General features: G+C 56.3%; 1 protein-coding gene across 2 annotated transcripts; it reads left to right on the forward strand.

The window, feature by feature from the left end:
- Positions 1–529: 529 nt before the first annotated feature.
- On the forward strand, positions 530–15745 carry RBM10 (RNA binding motif protein 10). Of its 2 annotated transcripts, XM_032474485.1 has the most exons (22): positions 530–750; positions 2256–2486; positions 4366–4435; positions 6288–6361; positions 7753–7839; positions 9955–10015; positions 10147–10323; positions 10708–10868; positions 11040–11137; positions 11228–11315; positions 11990–12104; positions 12208–12350; positions 12458–12575; positions 12662–12753; positions 12837–13001; positions 13976–14125; positions 14221–14286; positions 14363–14551; positions 14631–14705; positions 15006–15112; positions 15188–15317; positions 15411–15745. In XM_032474485.1, the coding sequence occupies exons 1-22, from the start codon at positions 664–666 to the stop codon at positions 15534–15536; spliced, it is 2610 nt and encodes an 869-aa protein (XP_032330376.1). In that variant the 5' UTR covers positions 530–663; the 3' UTR covers positions 15537–15745. The 2 variants fall into 2 exon arrangements, with proteins under 2 accessions (XP_032330376.1, XP_032330377.1); XM_032474486.1 differs by lacking the exons at positions 530–750; positions 6288–6361 and having other exon boundaries at positions 2416–2486; positions 11918–12104.
- Positions 15746–20687: the final 4942 nt, after the last annotated feature.

Below are 20687 nucleotides of genomic sequence, written 5' to 3' on the forward strand. Positions count from 1 at the left end.
TATTTTACAGTTATTGCAATGGGAGAAATTTTAACAAAACAGCTGCCAGCGCTAGCGAGGTGACCATGAAGCAGAGGGGCAGGGGTGCACAGTGCACAGTGAGGCGAGAGAGGTGGGGGAAGAGGTCAGCAGGGACCTCACCCCGCAGGACCCTGCAGGCCTTGTAGGACCTTGGTGAGCCTGTTGGTGTTTTGTCCTGAGAACAAGGGGGAGCCATTGAAGGAGCAGTATGGTTGGGCTTGATTTGCTTTGCTTTATGAAGCACGCACTCACATTTGGGGTGTAGAGAAGGAAGGGCGGGGAGGCCTGAGTGGAGGAGAGACCAGTCGGGGGGCCACACCTGAGGGCCCAGTGAGGGAACACAGGCTTGGACTGGAGAGGTGGGGAGGGAAGGAGAGAAGTGGGTTGGATCTGAGGGAGCGGTGGGAGCCAGCTCAGCCCACGGGGTCAGGATGTAGGGGGCTCCCTGGCAGAGGGTGGGGCGAGGGTCTAGAAGGAGTGAGTGGGTGGGGTCACCGTCACCTCTCGTGCTGTCCTCTCATCCCTCCCTATCCTTCTTTCCCCAGAGGGGGTCGTGGAGACAGGACTGGCCGTTACGGAGCCGCCGACCGTGCACAGGATGATGGTGGGGAGAACCGCAGTCGAGATCACGACTACCGGGACATGGACTACCGCTCGTACCCCCGCGAGTACGGCGGCCAGGAGGGCAAGCACGATTACGACGACTCGTCCGAAGAGCAGAGTGCAGAGGTGAGGGCCGGGGAGGGCCGGCTCCTGCAGGGCCTCTGGCTGCCTGCAGCGCCCTTTCGGGTAGCTCTCCGCTCCCATGCCTTTGGACTGTGCACGGTGGCTTTGCCTCACCTGGGGGGGGTCTGTCCCACCTCCCTCTCTGAGGGCTCCTCTCCCGAGTTGGGCCCCCCTGACTTCCACATGCTTGGCTCTATACTTCTGAGGGCCCCTAGCCGCCACCTCTCTCCCTTCTTCCCTGTTGTTCAGGTCTCACCGCAAGCCCTATACTGCCTGCTCCTGGCCAATTTGGGGACCTGGCATCTAGGGTTAGGAGGGCACCTGGGAAACTGGATATCACCAAGCAGAGCAGCTCTGGGAGGCTGGCTGTAGGCGTGCCCAGTGGTGGCAGACGGAAGGGACCCCCTGGGCCTCTGCTTTGAACTCAGGGGCTAGCCACCTCCATGTTGGGTAGTTAGCCATAGCCGGAGGGGAGAGGCGTGATGCCCACCACCAGGGAGCCCCCAGCTGAGGGGAAGAAACAGCCTTGCCTTCCGGGAGCCCCAGTTTGAAGGGGCGGTTAGGGCCGTGGTCTAAGCAAGCAGACAGCTCTCCTATCCGACGGGGTGGGAAGGGTACACTTGCAGCCCTAGCCCTGGGAGGCAGAGTGTGGGCTGCCAGCCACCCTCTGGGGGGTCTGGTGCAAAGCCCCCTGTGGTGGCAGCCAGGCTTCCTCAGCGGCAGCTGTGAGCTGGGCCTGGATGTCTCTAGCATAGCGGGTGGGCCCTGGGTGGCCCAGGAGGAGTGAAGAGTGGAGCACTGAGTTATCTGGCCCTGGTGAGGGCAGGAGGGGTGTGGACCCAGGCCTGGCCTGCTCGGTCCTACAAGGATGGTTTGGGCAACACCCAAGAATCCAGTGACCGCACCCTGTTAGAAGGGAGCCCGGTGGTGATGGAGGACTGGCCAGGCACAGGATTAGGGACCAAGAGTCAGCACTGTAGCCCTCGCACCTTTGCCAGCCCTTGCTGGCTGGCTCTGGCCAAGGTCTTGAGCTAGCTATTCCTATACCCACGACGTGGTTGCAGGGCCCAGGCTGGGAATCTGAAGGGATGTGTGGGCTTCTGTGGCACAAGGAACAATTGTGAGCATACTAGCTGAGCTGGCGAGGGGAAGGGGTGGGTAGAAACAGAGCACGGTTTAATGTGCCAGCCCCAAGCAGTCTATTCCCAAGGAAGTTTAAGTGGTGTTTGGTCACCTGTCTGTGGGAGTTCCTCCCCCTGCTGATACTGCCACCAGCCTCTCCCCACTCCCTGCCAGAGCAGCCCCCAAAAGCATCCTGGGGAGAATTTCCAGCCCCAGAAGGATTGTAGTCCAGGGCCTGCCCACCCTGCCTGCCCCGAGCCTTTAGCCGGAGCCCGCCCACCCCTGGCTTTCAGAGCCTGCCTGCCTCGGAGAGCCAGCGGCCAGCCCCTAGGCCCACCCCAGACTGACTGCCCGTCTGGTGTCTCTCATCTCGTTCTGTTGGCCAGGATTCCTACGAGGCCTCCCCGGGCTCCGAGACTCAGCGTAGGCGGCGGCGGCGGCACAGGCACAGCCCCACCGGCCCACCAGGCTTCCCCCGAGACGGCGACTATCGGGACCAGGACTATCGGACCGAGCAAGGGGAGGAGGAGGAGGAGGATGAGGAGGAGGAGGAGGAGGAGAAGGCCAGTAACATCGTCATGCTGAGGATGCTGCCACAGGCAGCCACTGAGGATGACGTACGTGCCCCCCGTGTCCCCGGGCAGGTGGCAGAGCAGGAGGCCAGGCTGGGTTTCCTGCAGGGCCCTCAGCTTCTCCCTTGCCCCTAACCTCGGCACCTTTCATCCCTTCTCCCCAGCAGCTCCTGTCCCCCAGCCCTGATCTGTCCTCTGGGCAGGCCTTGTTGTCTCCTGGTCTGGAAGGGAGGCGCATCAGATAGGCTGCCTTGGCCAGGGGGCTGCGGCGATGGGTGTGGGAGGGAACAGAGCATTCCTCCTGCACATTCCGCTGGTCATCCATCCATTCTGCATGTGTTGGTCGCGGGCCAGGTGCTCACCAGGCCCAGGGCCAGATGTAGCTGGTGGCAGAGAGCATGCGGAGACCTTGTAGCCTGGGGGTGGGGGTGGGGGTAGGGAGGTTCCCCGTGGGATTTTCTGGGATAATAGTCTCATTCCCCACCTCCACCCTCTTTTGTCAGCAGCATCAGATCTCCTCACTGGCATGGGCACAGAGCCTTGGGTTCTCCTTGGACTCCCTTTACTGCTTGTGCAGCCTTCCCACCCTGTTTTCCTGTGTGACATTCCCCTCCATCCTCCTCCCTGTCATACAGACTTCCCCTCAGGAGCCCGGGAAGACCCAGTAGGGCCACTAGAATAGCCCCCTCACTAGCCCCCCCCAGTTCTCCTCCTCCCCCTCACCTCCCCTGAGTTCTCTGCTCAGCTCTCCTCTGAAACCTGCTGGCTGCCTGTGCTGTCGCAGAGAAAATCCCACCTGTGTACTGAGAGCCTTTCAAGTCTGGCCCCCCAGCCCTGTTCAGGGCCAGACTAACTGAGTGCTGAGATTTGTGAAGGGTTTGTCCCAGGGTGGGCCACACGCCAGGGCTGATTTAATCCTCACAGCTGCCCTGCGGGGAAGGTACTCTGTATTTTCAGCCTACGGATGAGGAAGCCGGGCCCCTGGCAGTGAAGCGACTTGCCCCAGGTCCTGTGGCCAGTGAGGGCAGAGCAGAGTTGAGGTCTGAACCTGAGCAGCTGGACCCCAGAGCCCACGTTCTTGCTGTTTCTTGAGCCCTCCCTGAGTGTTCGCAGTCCTAATAAGCTCCTCTTTCTTTTTCATCGTGTGTGTGTGTGTGTGTGTGTGTGTGTGTGTGTGTGTATGTATGTATGTTTTTAATCTCCCTTCTGTTGATTAACCTGCTGAGGAAACTGAGGCTGAGGCATTAAGACTGCTGCCCGAGCATGCCCAGCGTAGGTTCCCTGACTCCTGTGAGCGATGCCTCTGGCCTAGAGACCCTGCCTCACCTGGTCCAAGTCCCAAATTGCCTCTGCAGCTTCTTTCTGGCTTACTTCATCCAGCAAGCTTTCCAGACCCCACAGCCATGCTTTCTGGGCTCCACCCCAAGTTACTGCTCCATTCGTGGTCTAGGGCACACGGCTGGGGTTTGCTCAGACCCCAGTCCTTCCCAGTTTGATACTTGTGTCATGGATCTCTTTGGATGCAAGCTGGAAGGCAGTCCGTTTGCAAAGGGCCAGAGTTGCCCCCCAGCTTTCCTCGCTTTGTGGCTGCACCAAGCCTGTTGTCAGACCACCCCTGCCCACCATTCTTGAGCTGCCGGCTAGCTTGCTCTCTTGTGGTTCTCCGCCCCTGAGGGTCATCACGCTGCCGTGCTTCACTTTGCACCACGCCCTTTCTGTCATTGGACTCTGCAGGTGTGGGGCTGAAAGCTGACTGGGTACTGGTGTGGGGCTGGGGCTCTGAGCACTTGGGGGAAAGCCCTGAGAGAGGGAGAGGAGATACATCGCCAGTGACCCCTCCGGGTCCTGGAGGCCTCCGGCCGGCCTCAGGTACCCAGCGGCCCCCTTGCGCTGAGCCTGCCCCAATCCATATCTCCCTGTACAGATCCGTGGTCAGCTGCAGTCCCACGGCGTCCAAGCACGGGAGGTCCGGCTGATGCGGAACAAATCCTCAGGTGAGCTTTTGTTCCAGTACCCTCCCCTTCCGCTGGCCAGCCTCAGCCTCTAAGTCTCCCTCCTACCTCTGCCTTCTCCCTCACCCTCCCTACCCTGCCGTCCTGCCACAGCTGGGGATGGGCAGCTTGGGGGTACCCTGTCTTCTTCTCTCCCCATCATCCCACTCTCCTCACAGCTCTGGCCCACAGCCTCTCACGCGGGGCTGTTGGGGAGAGGGTGCAGCTCCGAGCTGAGCTGAGTGCTCCCCAGGGGCAGGGCCAGGGCCAGGCTCCTGGGAACCTCCTCTTTGGGACTCTTAAATATCTGAGGTGGTTAACCCCATCCTCCCCACCCCCCACCCCCACCCCCAATAGAGTCCCTTCACTCTCCTTTCTTCTCCTTCCCCTGCCACATTTTTGTGGTAACAGCCTCTGACCAGAAAGTAGGTCTGACAAGGCCCCACCCATGTGTCCCAAGAGGGGAGGCAGGGGATGGCTCTTGTCCAAGGGTACACCCCAAGGAGCAGCCAGGATTGCTGGCCTCGCTTGTTCCCTCCCCCCCTCTTGCAGGCTGCTTGGAGCTAGCCTGAGGTTAGCAGGGCGGTGGGGGGCAGTTGTCTCTGCAGGACCTCTGGCCCAGGCTCCCCAAGGCAGGCACAGTGGGGCCTCGCCCTGCCTGGGCTTCTCTCCATCTTTCAGTCTTTCTCCTCCCCATGCCTCCATCTCTCTCTCTCTCTTTCTCTCTCGCTCTCTCTCTTTCTCTCTCGCTCTCTCTCTCTCTCTCTTTCTTTCTTTCTCCCTCTCTCGCTCTCTCATTATACCACTGCATCCTCCTGTGCATTCGAATGGTTGTTCTTTTGGAGGTCAAGCATGCCCCTCAAGTCCTGCCATGTCTAAGCCCTCCCTGTGTGTGAACCTCCAAAGAAGGAGCTGCTTTCCTGTGGCCTCAAGCCCTGGATCCTTTTCCCAGCCCTGGCCAGGCCTGGAGTCTCTCTTGGTAGCATGTAGGTCTTGCTCTGCTGCACCCCAGCCAAGCTGACAGGATTCTGGTCTTTCTCCCTGAGGCGGTGTCCCAGGTGCAGCCCGTTCTGTGGCCCTGGGTGCTTCTCCCAGGCACCCACTGATTCTTTAAGGTCCACCTGGCCGACCCTGGGCCCCATTCTCTTGCTGTCTAGGAGGACCTGGACTGTGGGTGACGGTAATCTTCCCAGCTTGGCCCTGAGGTGGCTCCCTGGTGAGGCCCACCTCCCCTGCACTGTGGTGAGGCTGAGGCAACATTGTATCCCTTACTCCCTCTGGCTCCTGATGGGCCTGGAGCCTTCCCAGCCTCACTGAGCAGCCTGGCCCAGCTTCTCTTTTGCTCCTTCAGTGAAACACCTGTTACAGGACCCCTCCTGGGCTGCCCTGGCCTTGTGCTGGGCCTCAGCATTTGGTTGTTTATTTTGGCCCTGGTGGAGCCAGCGGCCTGCCCATCTGCCCTCCTTCCTTCTCTGGAGACAGACCTTGACTTGTACCCCTTCCCTCGCACCTCCTCCTCTCCGTCTCTGTCACCCCAGGCTGTTCAGGCTGGTCTGCCTGAGCCCCGTCTCTCTGTCTTTCTTCCCAGCTGGCGTGTGTGTCCCCCCCAACCTCTCTCCGGCTCTTTTCCTCCTCCCGCTGCCCTCTTTCCTGCCCCTCCCAGCCATCTACCTTGCCTCCCACCCCCTGGTCTTTCTCTCTCAGATTGCTTCTCTCTCTCCCTTTCTTCCTTTCTCCTCTCCCCACATCCCTTTCTGCCCCCCAGTCCTCTCCCCTCGGGTCCCGCCCCCGGGAACGCCGTGTGTCCAAAGCTGTTGACTAACCCACTGCGTCTGTATCTGAATGCTGTCTCCAGGTCAGAGCCGGGGCTTCGCCTTCGTCGAGTTTAGTCACTTGCAGGACGCTACACGATGGATGGAAGCCAATCAGGTTGCTTTGCCGCACTTGAACCCCCCCCCAAACAAATACTACTTTGTAATCGAGCGCTCCCCATCGCCTGATTCTTATGGACACAGTTCCCTGCCCTGTGGCCCTGTGTCCTATCCCCCCACCCCCTCTCTCTCCCCTTCCTGACCCTCACTGTCTCCTCTTCCCATCTCTCGCTACCCACTGGGCTTCCCATCAAGAACCCACACTCACCACTGGCCCTTCCCGCTGGCCGGGCAGTAGCTCTGCCCCTCCTCCTCTCCTGGCGGAGCTTTCAGAGAAAGGGCTGCCGTGGGAGTGGGGGGGTTCTTCCACCCAGATTTCCACTCCCCAGGGGACCTCCCTGATCTGAGGTTAGGCAGAGCCAGGACTTCGTTCCACTCTCGGGCACTGCTGGAAGTCCAGCCACTGGGGAACTTAGCTGTTGGCACACTAACTAGCAAATCCCGTTTTGCCAGCTCTCCCTGCACGTGAGTTCGGCCCTTTGATTTCCACCGGACAGGCCAGTACTGCTCTGTTGATCAAAAGTACCGGTCAAGAGTGATAGTTCATTCACCAGGACTCGCTTCGCCCCGCCCCTCCACTGCCCCTCCCCCGCCCCCTCCTGCAGGAGTCACCACTTGCCCAGCGGCTCTGGGGGCAGGCCTGCTGCCCGGAAGGGAGGGGATTCTGCTCCCCCAGCCTGGCACGGGCTCCCCAGCCAGCAGCTTTGGGACCTTCCAAGACCCAAGGATCTGCTCTGCTCGCCCACCCAGAGCCCAGCTCACTGGTGTGGGGGCACTGAAGGAAAGCCTCGGGGGAGGAAGGGGCAGATGTGGCGGAAGGGGGGCTCAGCAGGGGCGGCCCTGTGGCCATCTCTGCCGGTCCATAGGCTAATGCCGTGGGCCCAGGACCCAGCCAGCCCCGGGAAGACAGCCTCACAGCAGGAACTTCCATCTTTTAAATATGGCTCTTTCTTTTTCCCCTTCTCCAGCACTAGCGCGCGTGCGCTCTCTCTCTCTTTCTCTCCCCTCCTCTCCCTCCCCACCCTGTCCCCCCTGATCCCAAATGTAGCCTGTGTAGTGCTGGCCCTGGGTGTGGCCCGGCAGTGTCAGGGCCGAGTGGGGGTTTCCCCCGCTGTCTGGCCAGCTTCGGTCAGCCGAGCACTGTGTGCCTGGTGGCGTGTGTTCACGTGTGCGTGCGCGTGCCCGGAAAGGCAGCAAAGAGCTGCGCCCGAGGGCTGTGGCGCTTTCCCTCCCTCCTTCCCTTCCATCTTCCCTCAGTTCTCCGACCTCCCTCCGTTCCCTGTCCCTCATCCATCCAGCTGAAGGGCTCGCTCACTCTCTTCTCCTGTGCTGAAACGGTGCGTGGGGCACCGCTGCCTGGGCCTCACTGTGCTCTGCTTTTCCCCACAGCACTCCCTCAACATCCTGGGCCAGAAGGTTTCCATGCACTACAGCGACCCCAAGCCCAAGATCAATGAGGACTGGCTGTGTAATAAGGTACAGGGGCGGTGGGCAGCAGTTGCCATGGATTGAGATGCCGGCAGCGGTGGCGGCAGTCTCTGCCTCCCCGGGGCCTCTGAGTGGTGTGGGCGTGGAGGGCCGGCTTGGCTCCAGTAGCTGGGCTCCTTGCCGCCCACCCGCCCAGCCACTGATGCGCACTGAGCTTTCCCTCTGCGCCAGGCTCTGCCCTCGTGCAGCAAGCAGTCTTGGCCTGAAAGTCCTGGTAGCTTTAAACAAACATTGATGTAAGTGACTTAAGTAGGGGGCAGTGGAGGCATAATGTGGTCTGTAAAATGTGGACTTCAGAGCCAGTCCAGCTGAAATTAGACTCTCCCAAATCAGCCTTGATTTTGGTCAGGGTGTTGAACCTCCCCCTGTCTCGCTGCCCGCATCTCTCAATTGTCATGATACATCTCCCCAAAGGAGGTGGGGAGGATTGAAAAGCGGTGATGAGAAGGGAACACTTGGAACAACACCTGGCCGGCAATTAGCGTCTTTTAATGTCGGTTGTTGTCCTGAAGGAAAGCGTGGGGTGTTCTGAGAGCCTGTGTCGGGTGACCCAACCTCTGGCAAAGCCGCGTCTGCCTGAGACTTAGGGTGCAGGCTGTAGGTCTTTGCGGTTGTGTTCCCTAAGAGGAAGCTGAGGCTCAGGGAGGTGGAGCCTTGAGCCATGACTTGCTCCTGATCATGGGCTGTGGATGCCACTGTGGGTTCCCCATGGTCCCCTGGGGCCAGCCTCACCAGCAGCCTTGGGACTCCACAGCCCCACCTCCCGCAGTCGGCTGGCAGCCCTGAGACCTGAGGGAGGCCTGGGAGTTTGCGGAGGCCTCGACCCCTCCCCAGGAGGAACCCTGCCCTACAAGGGGAGTGGCGTCTGTTTGTTTAAAAACCAAAAAAGTAATATCAGAAGTCCAGTGTCTCTGGAGAGGTAGGGACAGAGTGACAAGAGGACTCCATCCCTCCTAAATTTTCAGATACTCCTTGAAACTAGGGGATTCTCTTCTTGCCTCTCCTTTGTTTCCCACATCCTGTTGCTCTCCAGTCTTGTCACTTCCATCAGAGAAATGTCCCCAGCCCCACCATTCCCACTGCTCAGGCCAGTCCTCACCCCTCTCCAGGCAGTTGCCGTGGGCCCCTCTCTGGTGCGCTAGCCTCTGTAGCCTCTTGCCTCTTTCTCCCACTCCCTCCCCCGTGACATTCCACAAAACCACCTCTGACCACATCCCTCCTCCTCTGCGTAAACCCCCGCTACTCTGAGCTTGAACGTGACACTCCTCTGTGAGCTAGCGTCACCTTGCCACTCCAGCCTCAGCTTTGCCTCTCTCCTCACCCCTTGCACCAGCTACACAAAATCTCTCGTCCTCTCTGCTAGCAGTTGCTTCCCAACAGAACCAAACCAGACCAAACTTCTGGGCCTCCCGGATGAGATGTCCCTGTTGACTGTCCCCAGCTGAGTGAGCTGGCCCTCTCTCGGTCCATTCCCCTCCCAGAGCCCCTGTTGGTGACTGTCTCCACAGACTAACCTGCTCCTCTGCACATTGGCTCCCCACTGCTAGGCCAGGAGGGCAGAGGCCACGTCCTGGGCAGAGCCTGGCACAGGAGCAATGGAACAGAGATAGAACTGTGAAAGCTGGGGGACTCCAGAGGCTGGCATGTCCAGGCAGATTTCTTAAGAGTGGCAGCATCCAACCCAGTCCCAGGTGGATGGGTAGGAGTCTGGCAAGAGAGGGGCTGCTGGCTCTTCGGGATAGAAATGATGAAGGTTTCTGAATAGGAAAGCACATTTGGGGAAGAGGAACCTACCAAAGGGACTGGAGCGGGAGGAGCTGTTCTGGGAGCTGGCACCTCAGAGGAGGTGGCAGTTAGCCACAGAAGTTGGGGGAGTTGCGGACTCCTGAGTTGAAGGATTGGCACTGAGGACAGATTGGAGAGCATGTAAAGGGAAGAGCCACAGGGCTGAGAATGACAGCCAGAGCCCCAAAGCCCCCTGCCACCCCTGACCCTGGGACCGTCGTGGGGCAAGGCGGGTTCCCTGGGGGATCTCTGGATCCAAGTTTGGAGGGAGCAGCAGAGAGCCTCACCCCCTCTGATGGCCTGGCCTGTGCCTCACAGTGTGGTGTCCAGAACTTCAAACGCCGCGAGAAGTGCTTCAAATGTGGCGTGCCCAAGTCAGGTACAGATGGCCTTCCCCGGGATGTTGGGGCGAGGGGGGGGTAGGGGGAGGGGCCAGTGCTCTGGGAGGAGGGTGACCGACTTGGGAGCCTTCCCGTTTGTCACTGGCCTGTCTTCTGCTGCCCCTGACAGAGGCGGAGCAGAAGCTGCCCCTGGGTGCAAGGCTGGATCAGCAGACACTGCCGCTGGGTGGGCGGGAGCTCAGCCAGGGCCTGCTCCCTCTGCCACAGCCCTACCAGGCCCAGGGAGTGCTGGCCTCCCAGGCCCTGTCACAGGGCTCAGAGCCAAGCTCAGAGAACGCCAACGACAGTGAGTCAATTGTTCCTTCCTCCTTCCTCCCTGCCCTAGGGTGTCTAGGCTGGGCTCTCCGAAGCCAGAGATGGTGGTAACTCGGATTTAGGCCTCCCAGGGCTCCCCACCTGGTGGTGGGGGGTGGACATGTGACAGAGGGAGAGCAGAAGAGGGACATTGCCAGACTCGACTTTTGGGGTGTGTTGGGAAAGTTCTTGGCAGGTGAGCCACTGAGCTGGGACTTGGACTGATGAGCAGAGTTTATTCAGGAGAATGAAGTGAGAGGAAGCAGCAGGTGCAAAGACGTGGAGGCCAGAGGAGAGGGAGCAGTGGGGAGCCACAGAGGGTAGGGTTGGAGCAGAGTATCAGGGGTGCTCCCTAATGCTGGGCCCCTTCCTGCAGCCATCATTTTGCGCAACCTGAACCCACACAGCACCATGGACTCCATCCTGGGGGCCCTGGCACCCTACGCAGTGCTGTCCTCCTCCAACGTACGCGTCATCAAGGACAAGCAGACCCAACTGAACCGTGGCTTCGCCTTCATCCAGCTCTCCACCATCGTGGTGAGGGCGGCACAGGGGGGGGCCGGGCAGCCAGGGTCCCGGCCCCCAGGGCGGGAGGAGGGACCCTGACCGTAGCCCTCCCACCGCGGCCCCAAGCCTGGAAATGGGGCAATGGAGCCGGGGGCCTCCCCGGGCCTGACCCTTCTGCCCCTGCCTCCCCTCCTCCTCCAGGAGGCAGCCCAGCTGCTGCAGATCCTGCAGGCCCTGCACCCGCCGCTCACCATCGACGGCAAGACCATCAATGTTGAATTTGCCAAGGGTTCTAAGAGGTCAGGGCGCCCCCCGCCTGTGTCCCTTCCCAGCTTGCCCCCCAGCTTGGAGCCTGCCATCTCACTCCCAGTCTCTGACGTCCTCCCCAGGGACATGGCCTCCAACGAAGGCAGTCGCATCAATGCTGCCTCAGTGGCCAGCACTGCCATTGCTGCGGCCCAGTGGGCCATCTCGCAGGTACTCAGACGCCCCTCCCCCTGGCATCTCCATACCTGGGCCACCTCCACCCTCCCACTCCCTTTCTGCAAACAGGAGGGCTGGCTTGCTGCTTTGGCTTTCCATGAACCCAAAATCCCCTCGCGGTGGCTGGCTGCCTGCCACAGGCCTTAGGGACCTCTCTGCGGTTCCCTTCCCAGGCTCTCCCTTTCAGTGCCATCGTGGCTGCTTTTCTCTTCTGTTTGGTGGTTATTTTATCATCCTGAATTGTTACAGCTATTTTTTGACAAAAAGGAATTTATAAGTGGCTATGAGAAAATTGGGAGATGAGAAAAAAGAAGGGGAAGATGGTACCTTCCTTGGTCTGACACCCAACACGTGTCCCACATGTAACAGTGTTGGCCCTGGGAGCATTTGGGCACGGGTCTTCGTTTCAGTCTGGTTTTTGTCGCCGCTCTGCTCTGCTGTGGCCAGGTGGCCCTCCAGTTTCACTTGCCTGAGGGCTGCATGCTTTCTGTCAGCAGACAGACACTAGCCTCACCTGTGGGCAGACGCCTCTTAGCGGGTTCCTCTCCCCCCACACCCCCTCCTCTGCTAATGAGCCCCTCCCACCTGCCCCTCAGGCCTCCCAGGGTGGGGAGGGTGCCTGGGCCACCCCTGAGGAGCCACCGGTCGACTACAGCTACTACCAACAGGATGAGGGCTATGGCGGCAGCCAGGGCACAGAGTCCTCCCTCTATGCCCATGGCTACCTCAAGGGCGCCAAGGGCCCTGGCATCCCTGGAACCAAAGGCGACCCAGCCGGAGCAGGTGAGCCCCAGTGTCTCGCCTGAGCCCGTGGTGGGGACCGGCAGGCGTAGCAGCCAGGGCTCTGCCATTCACAGGCGTTCTCCCTCCTTGTCCCTCTTTACAGGTCCCGAGGGCTCCCTGGAGTCTGGGGCAGACTCTGTGTCACTGCAGGCTTTCTCCCGCACCCAGCCTGGTGCCAACGCTGGCATCTACCAGCAGTCAGCAGCTGAGGCCAGTGGCAGCCAGGGCGCTGCTGCCAACAACCAGGTGAGGGAGGTCAAGGGGGATGGAGGGCAGGGGTGGGGGGTGCTCCTGGAGGGCATGGGGACATTGCAGACACTGAGCCCTGTTCCCCTGTCTGGCCCCACGACTAGCCATACACCATCATGTCACCTGCTGTGCTCAAATCTGAGCTCCAGAGCCCTACCCATCCCAGCTCTTCCATGCCACCAGCCACCAGCCCCACTGCCCAGGAATCCTACAGCCAGTACCGTGAGTAGCCGCAGCCTACGGTGAGGGGTGGGGAGTTCCTTAACGAAACCGGGGAGCGTGACCCGTCCTCCCTCCTCACTCTCCAGCTGTTCCTGACGTCTCCACCTACCAGTACGATGAGACATCTGGCTACTACTATGACCCCCAGACCGGCCTCTACTATGACCCCAACTCTCAGGTGATGAGGCAGCCTGGGGAGTGGGCGGGGGCTGCAGGCCCCTCTGGCCGGTGTCCCTCACACCCCTCCCCCTGCCTCCTCAGTACTACTACAACGCTCAGAGCCAGCAGTACCTGTACTGGGATGGAGAGAGGCGGACCTACGTTCCTGCCTTGGAGCAGTCGGCCGATGGGCATAAGGAGACGGGGGCGCCCTCAAAGGAAGGCAAAGAGAAGAAGGAAAAGCACAAGACCAAGACAGCTCAGCAGGTGAGCCCTGGGGTCTAGTAGTCACTGGCTGGCCGTTCAGTGCCTTGCGATGAATACTGTTCTGTCATCTGTTACCCTCTGCTGCCAAGGGAGGGGACGGTGGTGGACGTGTACCTGGGCAGTATTTGTGTTCACGAAAGACCAGGCTCCTGGTCCCGCTCTGCTCTTTGCTGCGTGACCTTGAGCCGGGGCCATCTCCTGAGTACTTGGCAGGGCTGCCCACCTTCCTGAGGCAGCTGGTGCCATCCAAGTGCACCCTGTCTGCTTTCCCGTCCTCCACTGGGAACCCTCACGCTCTTGGTGGCCATGTGGGCTGGTGTGGGCACGCCTGAAGCCAGGCTAGCCCTGCCTGCAGAAATGAATGTGCACGCATGCTCCTTTGTGCCCAGAACCCCACTCAAGGGTGCGTGTCCGTGTCTGTCTGTGTACGTACATCCCAGAGAATGTCTCACAGGCCCATCAGGGGGTAGGCAGGAAGCCAGCCATCAGTGGTCTGTAGTGGCGGACAGTTGGAGGGAACCTCAATGTGTTATCTGTAGAGGAAGAGTGTGACAGTCTGGGTGCAACACTTAGAAGCAACAGCTTCGTGTTGCCTTGGCAACCTGGTAAATTATAAAACTGGTGTAGTGCCTATGGGGGGAAGAAACAGTATGAAATATGGCGTAGTGTCACACATGTAAATTAAAATTCTACAGAGAGCAAGCCATTCTGTGTGTTTTAGAATGATAAAATGAACACTGCAAACCTAATAGCGGGAGTGCCTGTCAGGAGAATGGGGGCACAGCTGGGGAGGGGCTTGCTAAGGAGCACGAATAACAGAATGACAGGTGTGGGGACTGTCACCACCACCTCCCTCACCTGCTTGAGGCTGCAGGGCAGGAAGCGGTGGGTAGCTGCAGGGGCAGTAGGGCAGTGGGTGGAGTTGTCGAACTCAGCAGGGTTCCTGAGAACCTCACTCCCACCCTCACCCCTAGATTGCCAAAGACATGGAACGCTGGGCCCGCAGCCTCAACAAGCAAAAAGAAAACTTTAAAAACAGTTTCCAGCCCATCAGCTCCCTACGAGACGACGAAAGGCGGGAGTCAGCCACCGCGGATGCAGGCTATGCCATCCTCGAGAAGAAGGTGTGTGGTGGCCACCCATCCGCACCTGCCCCCGGTCTTGTCCTCCCTCTGGCTTCTCTGTGGAGTCCCTGAATTTCCGTGTCCCTCCACCCCAGGGAGCACTAGCCGAGAGACAGCACACCAGCATGGACCTCCCGAAGCTGGCCAGTGACGACCGCCCCGTGAGTGCCCAGGGCAGAGAGACGGGTGGGGGCTCTGAGCTGGCCAGGCCTGATCTCTCGCCCTTGCCTTTTCCAGAGCCCACCGCGGGGGCTGGTGGCAGCCTACAGCGGGGAGAGTGACAGTGAGGAGGAGCAGGAGCGCGGGGGCCCAGAGCGGGAGGAGAAGCTCACTGACTGGCAGAAGCTGGCTTGTCTGCTCTGCCGGCGCCAGTTCCCCAGCAAGGAGGCGCTCATCCGGCACCAGCAGCTCTCTGGGCTCCACAAGGTGACTGAGGGAGGCTGGGCGGGGAGCCCTGGCCCACCCCTGCCCTGCCGCTTCACTCCTCCTCTTGTCCTCCTGGCAGCAAAACCTTGAGATTCACCGGCGAGCCCACCTGTCAGAAAATGAGCTGGAAGCACTTGAAAAGAATGACATGGAGGTGAGGTGTGACCCACTCCTGGGCTCCGGCCCTCGGTCCCCAGCCAGGCAGCCCATCCCTGTGGGCAGCTGGTGCTCAAGTTCCTCCATTAGACCCAGCGTGGCCGCCATCGGCCAGCTCCCATCCTGTCCCCGCGGGGCCTCTTCCCACTTCCCCCACGCCGGCTGCTCGTGCCCACTCCGTCCTGCCCGCGGGACTTCAGACCTGTTTGCCAGATCCAGCTCCCTGCGGGGACTCCCACCCATGTCCATGTTTCCTGCAAATAGTGACTGGCTCCTTCATTCTCACACACACTTTCAGCAAATGAAGTACCGGGACCGCGCGGCTGAACGCAGAGAGAAGTACGGCATCCCTGAGCCCCCGGAGCCCAAGAGGAGGAAGTACAGCGGCATGTCGGCGGCCTCCGTGTAAGTGCCCGGGGCCGGGTGGGGGGCCCGGGGCCGGCAGGCCAGTCGCTCATGCCGTACCCCCGTCCCTTGCAGGGACTTTGAGCAGCCCACGCGAGACGGGCTGGGCAGTGACAACATTGGCAGTCGCATGCTCCAGGCCATGGGCTGGAAAGAGGGCAGTGGCCTGGGCCGCAAGAAACAAGGCATTGTGACTCCCATCGAGGTGAGTCCCCCAGGATCCCACCCCTGTCCCCCAGTACTCTCCATGTCGCCCCGGCCCCCGGCTGACCTGACGGAGGCTGCTTCCCTCACACAGGCCCAGACACGGGTGCGGGGCTCTGGCCTGGGTGCCCGAGGCAGCTCCTATGGGGTCACTTCAACCGAGTCCTACAAGGAGACGCTGCACAAGACAATGGTGACCCGCTTCAACGAGGCCCAGTGAGCAGCCGCAAGACCTACTTAACTCATGTCAGGTGTCCAGCCTGGGGCAGGGGAGGATGAAGTTTGAGTGGGGCCATGCACCTGTCTACCAGCCCTACTCCCCTGCTGCAGAGGCCCTGACCAAGTCAGACTTTGAGCTGGTGACTTTTGTTGGAAAACTAGGCTGGAGTTATGTCCTCCGTTTTGTAATAAAAGCTGAAAAGTCCACAGCTTGCATGTCTCTCTCTCATGTCCCAGTATGGTTTGTGGCCCACACAGACACAGGGACATAAACACAGATGGACAAGGGGCCTGTCAGACTGAGGTGGGTGGCAGTGGTGGCATTCACAGTGTCTTGGTACATGGTGGCTACCAGCTTGGTGGGGGTTGGGGCAGAACATGGAGTTCTGACCTGTATCCCAACACACAAGGTCCTGGTCACAGCCCCTGACCATTGTTGTGTCCGGCAGGTCATGCTGTGCTGGGAAATCCAGCACCACCAGGGCACTATCAGGCTTGAAGTCCCTCTGGGTCAGAGGCAGGACTGGGGACCACCCGTTCCCTGGCCTTGCCAACCCGCAGCTGCACTTGCTGTACAATCACAAGGCTAAACTGTACTTGGCCCTCTCTGGGTCTGGGACAGTGCCCAAGGGCATCTCTAAGTTAACAGCGATGGGAACTCTGGCGCCAGTGGGCCTTGTGATCTCCAGAGGGATGGAGTTAGAGAAGTCAGCCTGCCAATCCCAGGTCCCAGGGATGCCCCACCAGGACCATCTGGGTCCACCCTCATCCCCATCCTCTCCACAGCTGTTAACCACAGCACCCTACCCCTCCAGTCACTGCTGACCAGTCCACACCCTGTGATTCACAAGTACATGTATGCGCTCTCAGCACAGGTCTGAGTGCAGTGGGAATACGAAGCTGGGGCTTCCCTCTCCGGGCCTGGGGCCTCCGGCTGGGCTGTGAGGCTGGGCTGTGAAATGGTGCCAGGAACCACCCCTCCCCCCCAAAAAAATGCTTGCTTGTGAGACAAGAAGGTGGAAGGGAGGTGGTGTGAGAAGAGCCATTGGCGCAAAGCCCCTCCGTTTACTAATCTGCGTTGTGACGTCACCCTGCACCAGCTGTAGGGACCCTTAGAGGTGGGATGGTGTTCATCTGGTGGGGGGTATATCCCAGTGGGAGAGGTGGGGGTAGAGGAGAGAGGGAGAGGAAATAGGAATAGAAAGAGGCCACTTGAAAGAACCTCAGTCTCTGGATGAGTGGCTTTTAGTCTGGAGACACCCCCATGATCCCTTTCCTCTTCCCACTCCCCAGAGCACAGCTCCCAGGAATCCCACAACAAAGAACCCTCATACATGGCTGGCAGCAGTCAATGGTACAGCCACTTCGTTTCATACGAAGGTGAACATACACTTCCCCTATGACCAAACAATTCCATTCTTGGATATTTACCCCGAATAAACATGTCAACCAAAGGACTTTTATATACATTCATAGCAGCTGTATTCAGAATAGCCAAAAACTAGGGACAACTCAAATGTCCAAGAGGAGAATGGATAAAGTATGGTATAGTCATACAACAGAATACAACTTGGCAATAAAAAGAAACAAAATACTGATACAAACATCAACACAAATGAATCTCACAAACATACTGAGCGAAAAAGGTCAGACCCAAAAGGAGTACATACTGCATGATTCCATTTATCTGAAGTTCTCAATCAAACAACATATTTGTAGTAATAGAGCAGAATGGTGGTGGGGATGTTGTTACTGGAAAGGGTTGCAGGGTAGCTTTCTGGACTAAGAAAAAGCTTCTGTATCTTGACTGGGGTGCTGGTCACATGGGTGTATTAATTAGGTAAACATTCAACAAGCAGCATAATTAAAATCTGAACATTTTATCGTATGAATTATACAAGAAGTTGGGAAAAGACCACCAGAGCAAACCTCAATGAAAAGAAAGGAAATAATAGAAGAGCAGAAATAGATTAAATAGGGAAAACAACAGATTAATAAAACCAAAAGCAGAATCATTAACAAAAATGAAGAGGACAGGCAGACCTCTCTGGCAAGGCTGGTCAGTTAAAGAAGATAAAAGATGCAAACAAACCAAATACAAAATGAAAAATAATCTACCTCAGATGCAACAGAGATTTTAAAAATAATGAAAGTGTTTCTGAAAATATAGATGAAATGAGTGCATTCCTAGAAGAAGATAAAATGTCAAGACTGTTCCATGAAGAAACAGTACTTGAATAGAGCAAAAATTAATCAAGAAGATGGTGGTAATCAAAAGCTTCCCTCTCCCCACCAAAAAAGAAACCCAGATGGTTTTTATAGCTGTGATCTACCAAATGCCCAAGGAACAGCTAATTGCTATCTTATAAAAGTTGTTCTAGATTTTAGAAAAAGAACAAAAGATGTCTATTTTCTGAGACTAGTGTAATCTTGATCCATGAAAGAGATGAGAAAATTTCAAGCCACTTACACCTGTAGATGTAAAAATCTTAAATAAAATCGTAGCTAAATGAATCCAACAGTATATTTTGCAAATATGTTTTGATCCAATAGAGGTTTATTCCAGGAATGCAAAATTAGGTCAACATCAGAGAAGCTATATATCTAGTGCTCTACATTAACAGACCAAAAGTAAACAAACATAATCTTAACCACAGAAAAAGCATTTGATAAGGTTCAAGAATCCACAAATCCATACTTAAATTAATGGATAAAAGAATAACTACATGGAGGAGAAGAGAAATAGCTCCTTTACAGAAGAATGTCAACTAATAACCACAGAACAATGATGATGTTCTGTTAATGTTACGAAATCTCTGGGTTGTGGAGAGATACTTTTAATCTCTGGGGGTATTTACAGAGATTAAAAGTATCTCTCCACAAAATACATGTTAGTTGATTCCAAAGGGGAAAGCAGTATCTTTACAGTAGAGAAACCTGGCAGATACCACCTTGATTCAGGGAACAAAGTGGACATCATCAGTATTAAAATTCTGAGCCATAGGATAGAATGAAATGAGGAGACAGCACCCCTTCTGTGATATTCCTAGACAATATGCAGAACCTGAATCTCACCATGAGGAAATGTCAAAGCCAAACGGAGGGACAGTCTACAAAATTCCTGGCTTGTAATCTGCAAAAGTGTAAAAGGTCATGAAGGTCAAGGAAAGACTGAAGAAGGGTTCCAGACTGAAGGTGACATGCCATTTGAATGTTCAAATGTCACTTCCTGACTACCCAATTTAAAGTTCCAAACGCTGCCCTGCCATACTTCCTATGCTCTTTTCCTTGCATTATTTTTCTCCATAACATTTCTCAGTTTCTAACATACACTACATTTTCTTACTTTTTATCTTTTATCTCCTTCACTAGAATGAAAGCTTCATGAAGGAAGGGACTTTTGTCTGCCTTGCTCATCCCAATGCCTCAAACAGGGTTTGGCACATACCAGACCTTGGAAGCATGAATAAATACACACACCACAATTGTTCAAATCACTCTCATCCTCAAGACTCCATTTTTTTAAAGGCTAATATATAAAGAGTTCCTAACAATCCGCAAGAAGTACAACAACCCAATCGAAAATGGATAAAGGATGCAAACAGCAAATTCCGAGAAAACAAGAGCTGCAAATACCTTTAAATCTATGAAAAGATGCCTAAGCTCACTCCTAATAAGAGAAATGATGATTATAATTACACCAGATTGGCAGACATCCGAAGGTTTGACAATCCGCTCAGTGAGGCTGTGAACCAGCAGGCATTCTCACACGTGGCTGGGAGCAAAGTGAAATGATAAAACTCTCCTCCCACCTCCTTTCTCTCTCCCTGCTTTCTTACTTGCCTCAGGCTTTTGCTCTAGCTGTTTCCTCCAGCTGAAATGCCCTTCCCTCTCGCTTGGGAAAGTCCAAATCCAGCCTCAATTACTCCTATTGATCCATTTGAAGGGAATCAGTTCTTCAGAGGAGAAATTGGCCACACCTATGGCTTCAATTGTCACCTCTGATGGTCCCCAAATCCCTAACTTCAGCCCAGCCCTCCCTCCATCCCCTGAATCTCAGACTTGGTCCCCAAACTCTTCACTCAACTGACACATACCAGACTTTGGATGTCTAACAGGCATCGAAAATGTAACACATCAAACAAACTCCTGATTCTGCCCCACACCTGCTCCTGATGGAATATTTCTCATATCAGTTAATAACAATTATATCCTGCCAGCAGCTCAGGCTAAAAACCTGTGGGTCAGCCAGGACTCCTCTCTATTTTTCATGTCCCATATCCGATTTCTCGGCCAATCCTGGTGTCTTTATATTCAAAATCAATCCAAAAGGGAATCCCCCCCTCACCACTTCCTCTTTTACTACCTTTGATGCTCTCTCATCACTTCCTGGACACCTACAGTGGCCTTTCCACTGGTTTTTCTGCTTCCACTTTCCTCCCTACAGTTTGTTCTTTCGGCACAAAGCAGCCAGATTGCTTATTCTAAAATATAACTTATGTAATGTGATCCCCCTACTTAAAATCCTCTTATGGCCCCTCCCGGATCTTAGAATGAAAAAACAAACATCTCAACCTGGCTTACAATGCCCTGCTAGACCTGGGCTCATATCTCATTTCCCAGTGCTCCCTTCTCCACTCCTGTCCAACTACACAGACATCTGTGCTCTTCCCAAACATGCCAAGAACTTCCAACCTAAAGGCTTTGCACCTGATGTGCCCTCTGTCCGATAATTTTTTTGTTACACGTGGCTTGCCTCCTTGCCCTTCACATACCACCTCCTCAGAGAGGCATTCCCTGACATACTTTACATGGGGTATCAGGCAAGCTATCAGGCAAACGATAAATAAAAAAGCAAAGATCTGATGGAAGTGTGTTCTTGACTATTGCAAAAGCAGTATTCTCCTTGCTACCTTCTTTGCCACATTCCCAGTGCCCGACACTCAGTAGGCACTCAATAAATATTTTCCTAGTGAACCAATTTGGAGGTTTTGAGGGCGGGAGATGAGATACAGAATTTGGGATAAGGTGATTAAAGGCATTTCATGTTAAACATCTTTGCTTGGACGTCACCTTCTAAGTGAAGCCTTCCTTGACCACATCATCTAAAAATGCAACCTGAACCCACAGATTTCCCCTTACCTTGTTCTAT

Source organism: Camelus ferus, chromosome X (genome assembly GCF_009834535.1).
Source record: "Camelus ferus isolate YT-003-E chromosome X, BCGSAC_Cfer_1.0, whole genome shotgun sequence".
Classification (NCBI taxonomy): domain Eukaryota; kingdom Metazoa; phylum Chordata; class Mammalia; order Artiodactyla; family Camelidae; genus Camelus; species Camelus ferus.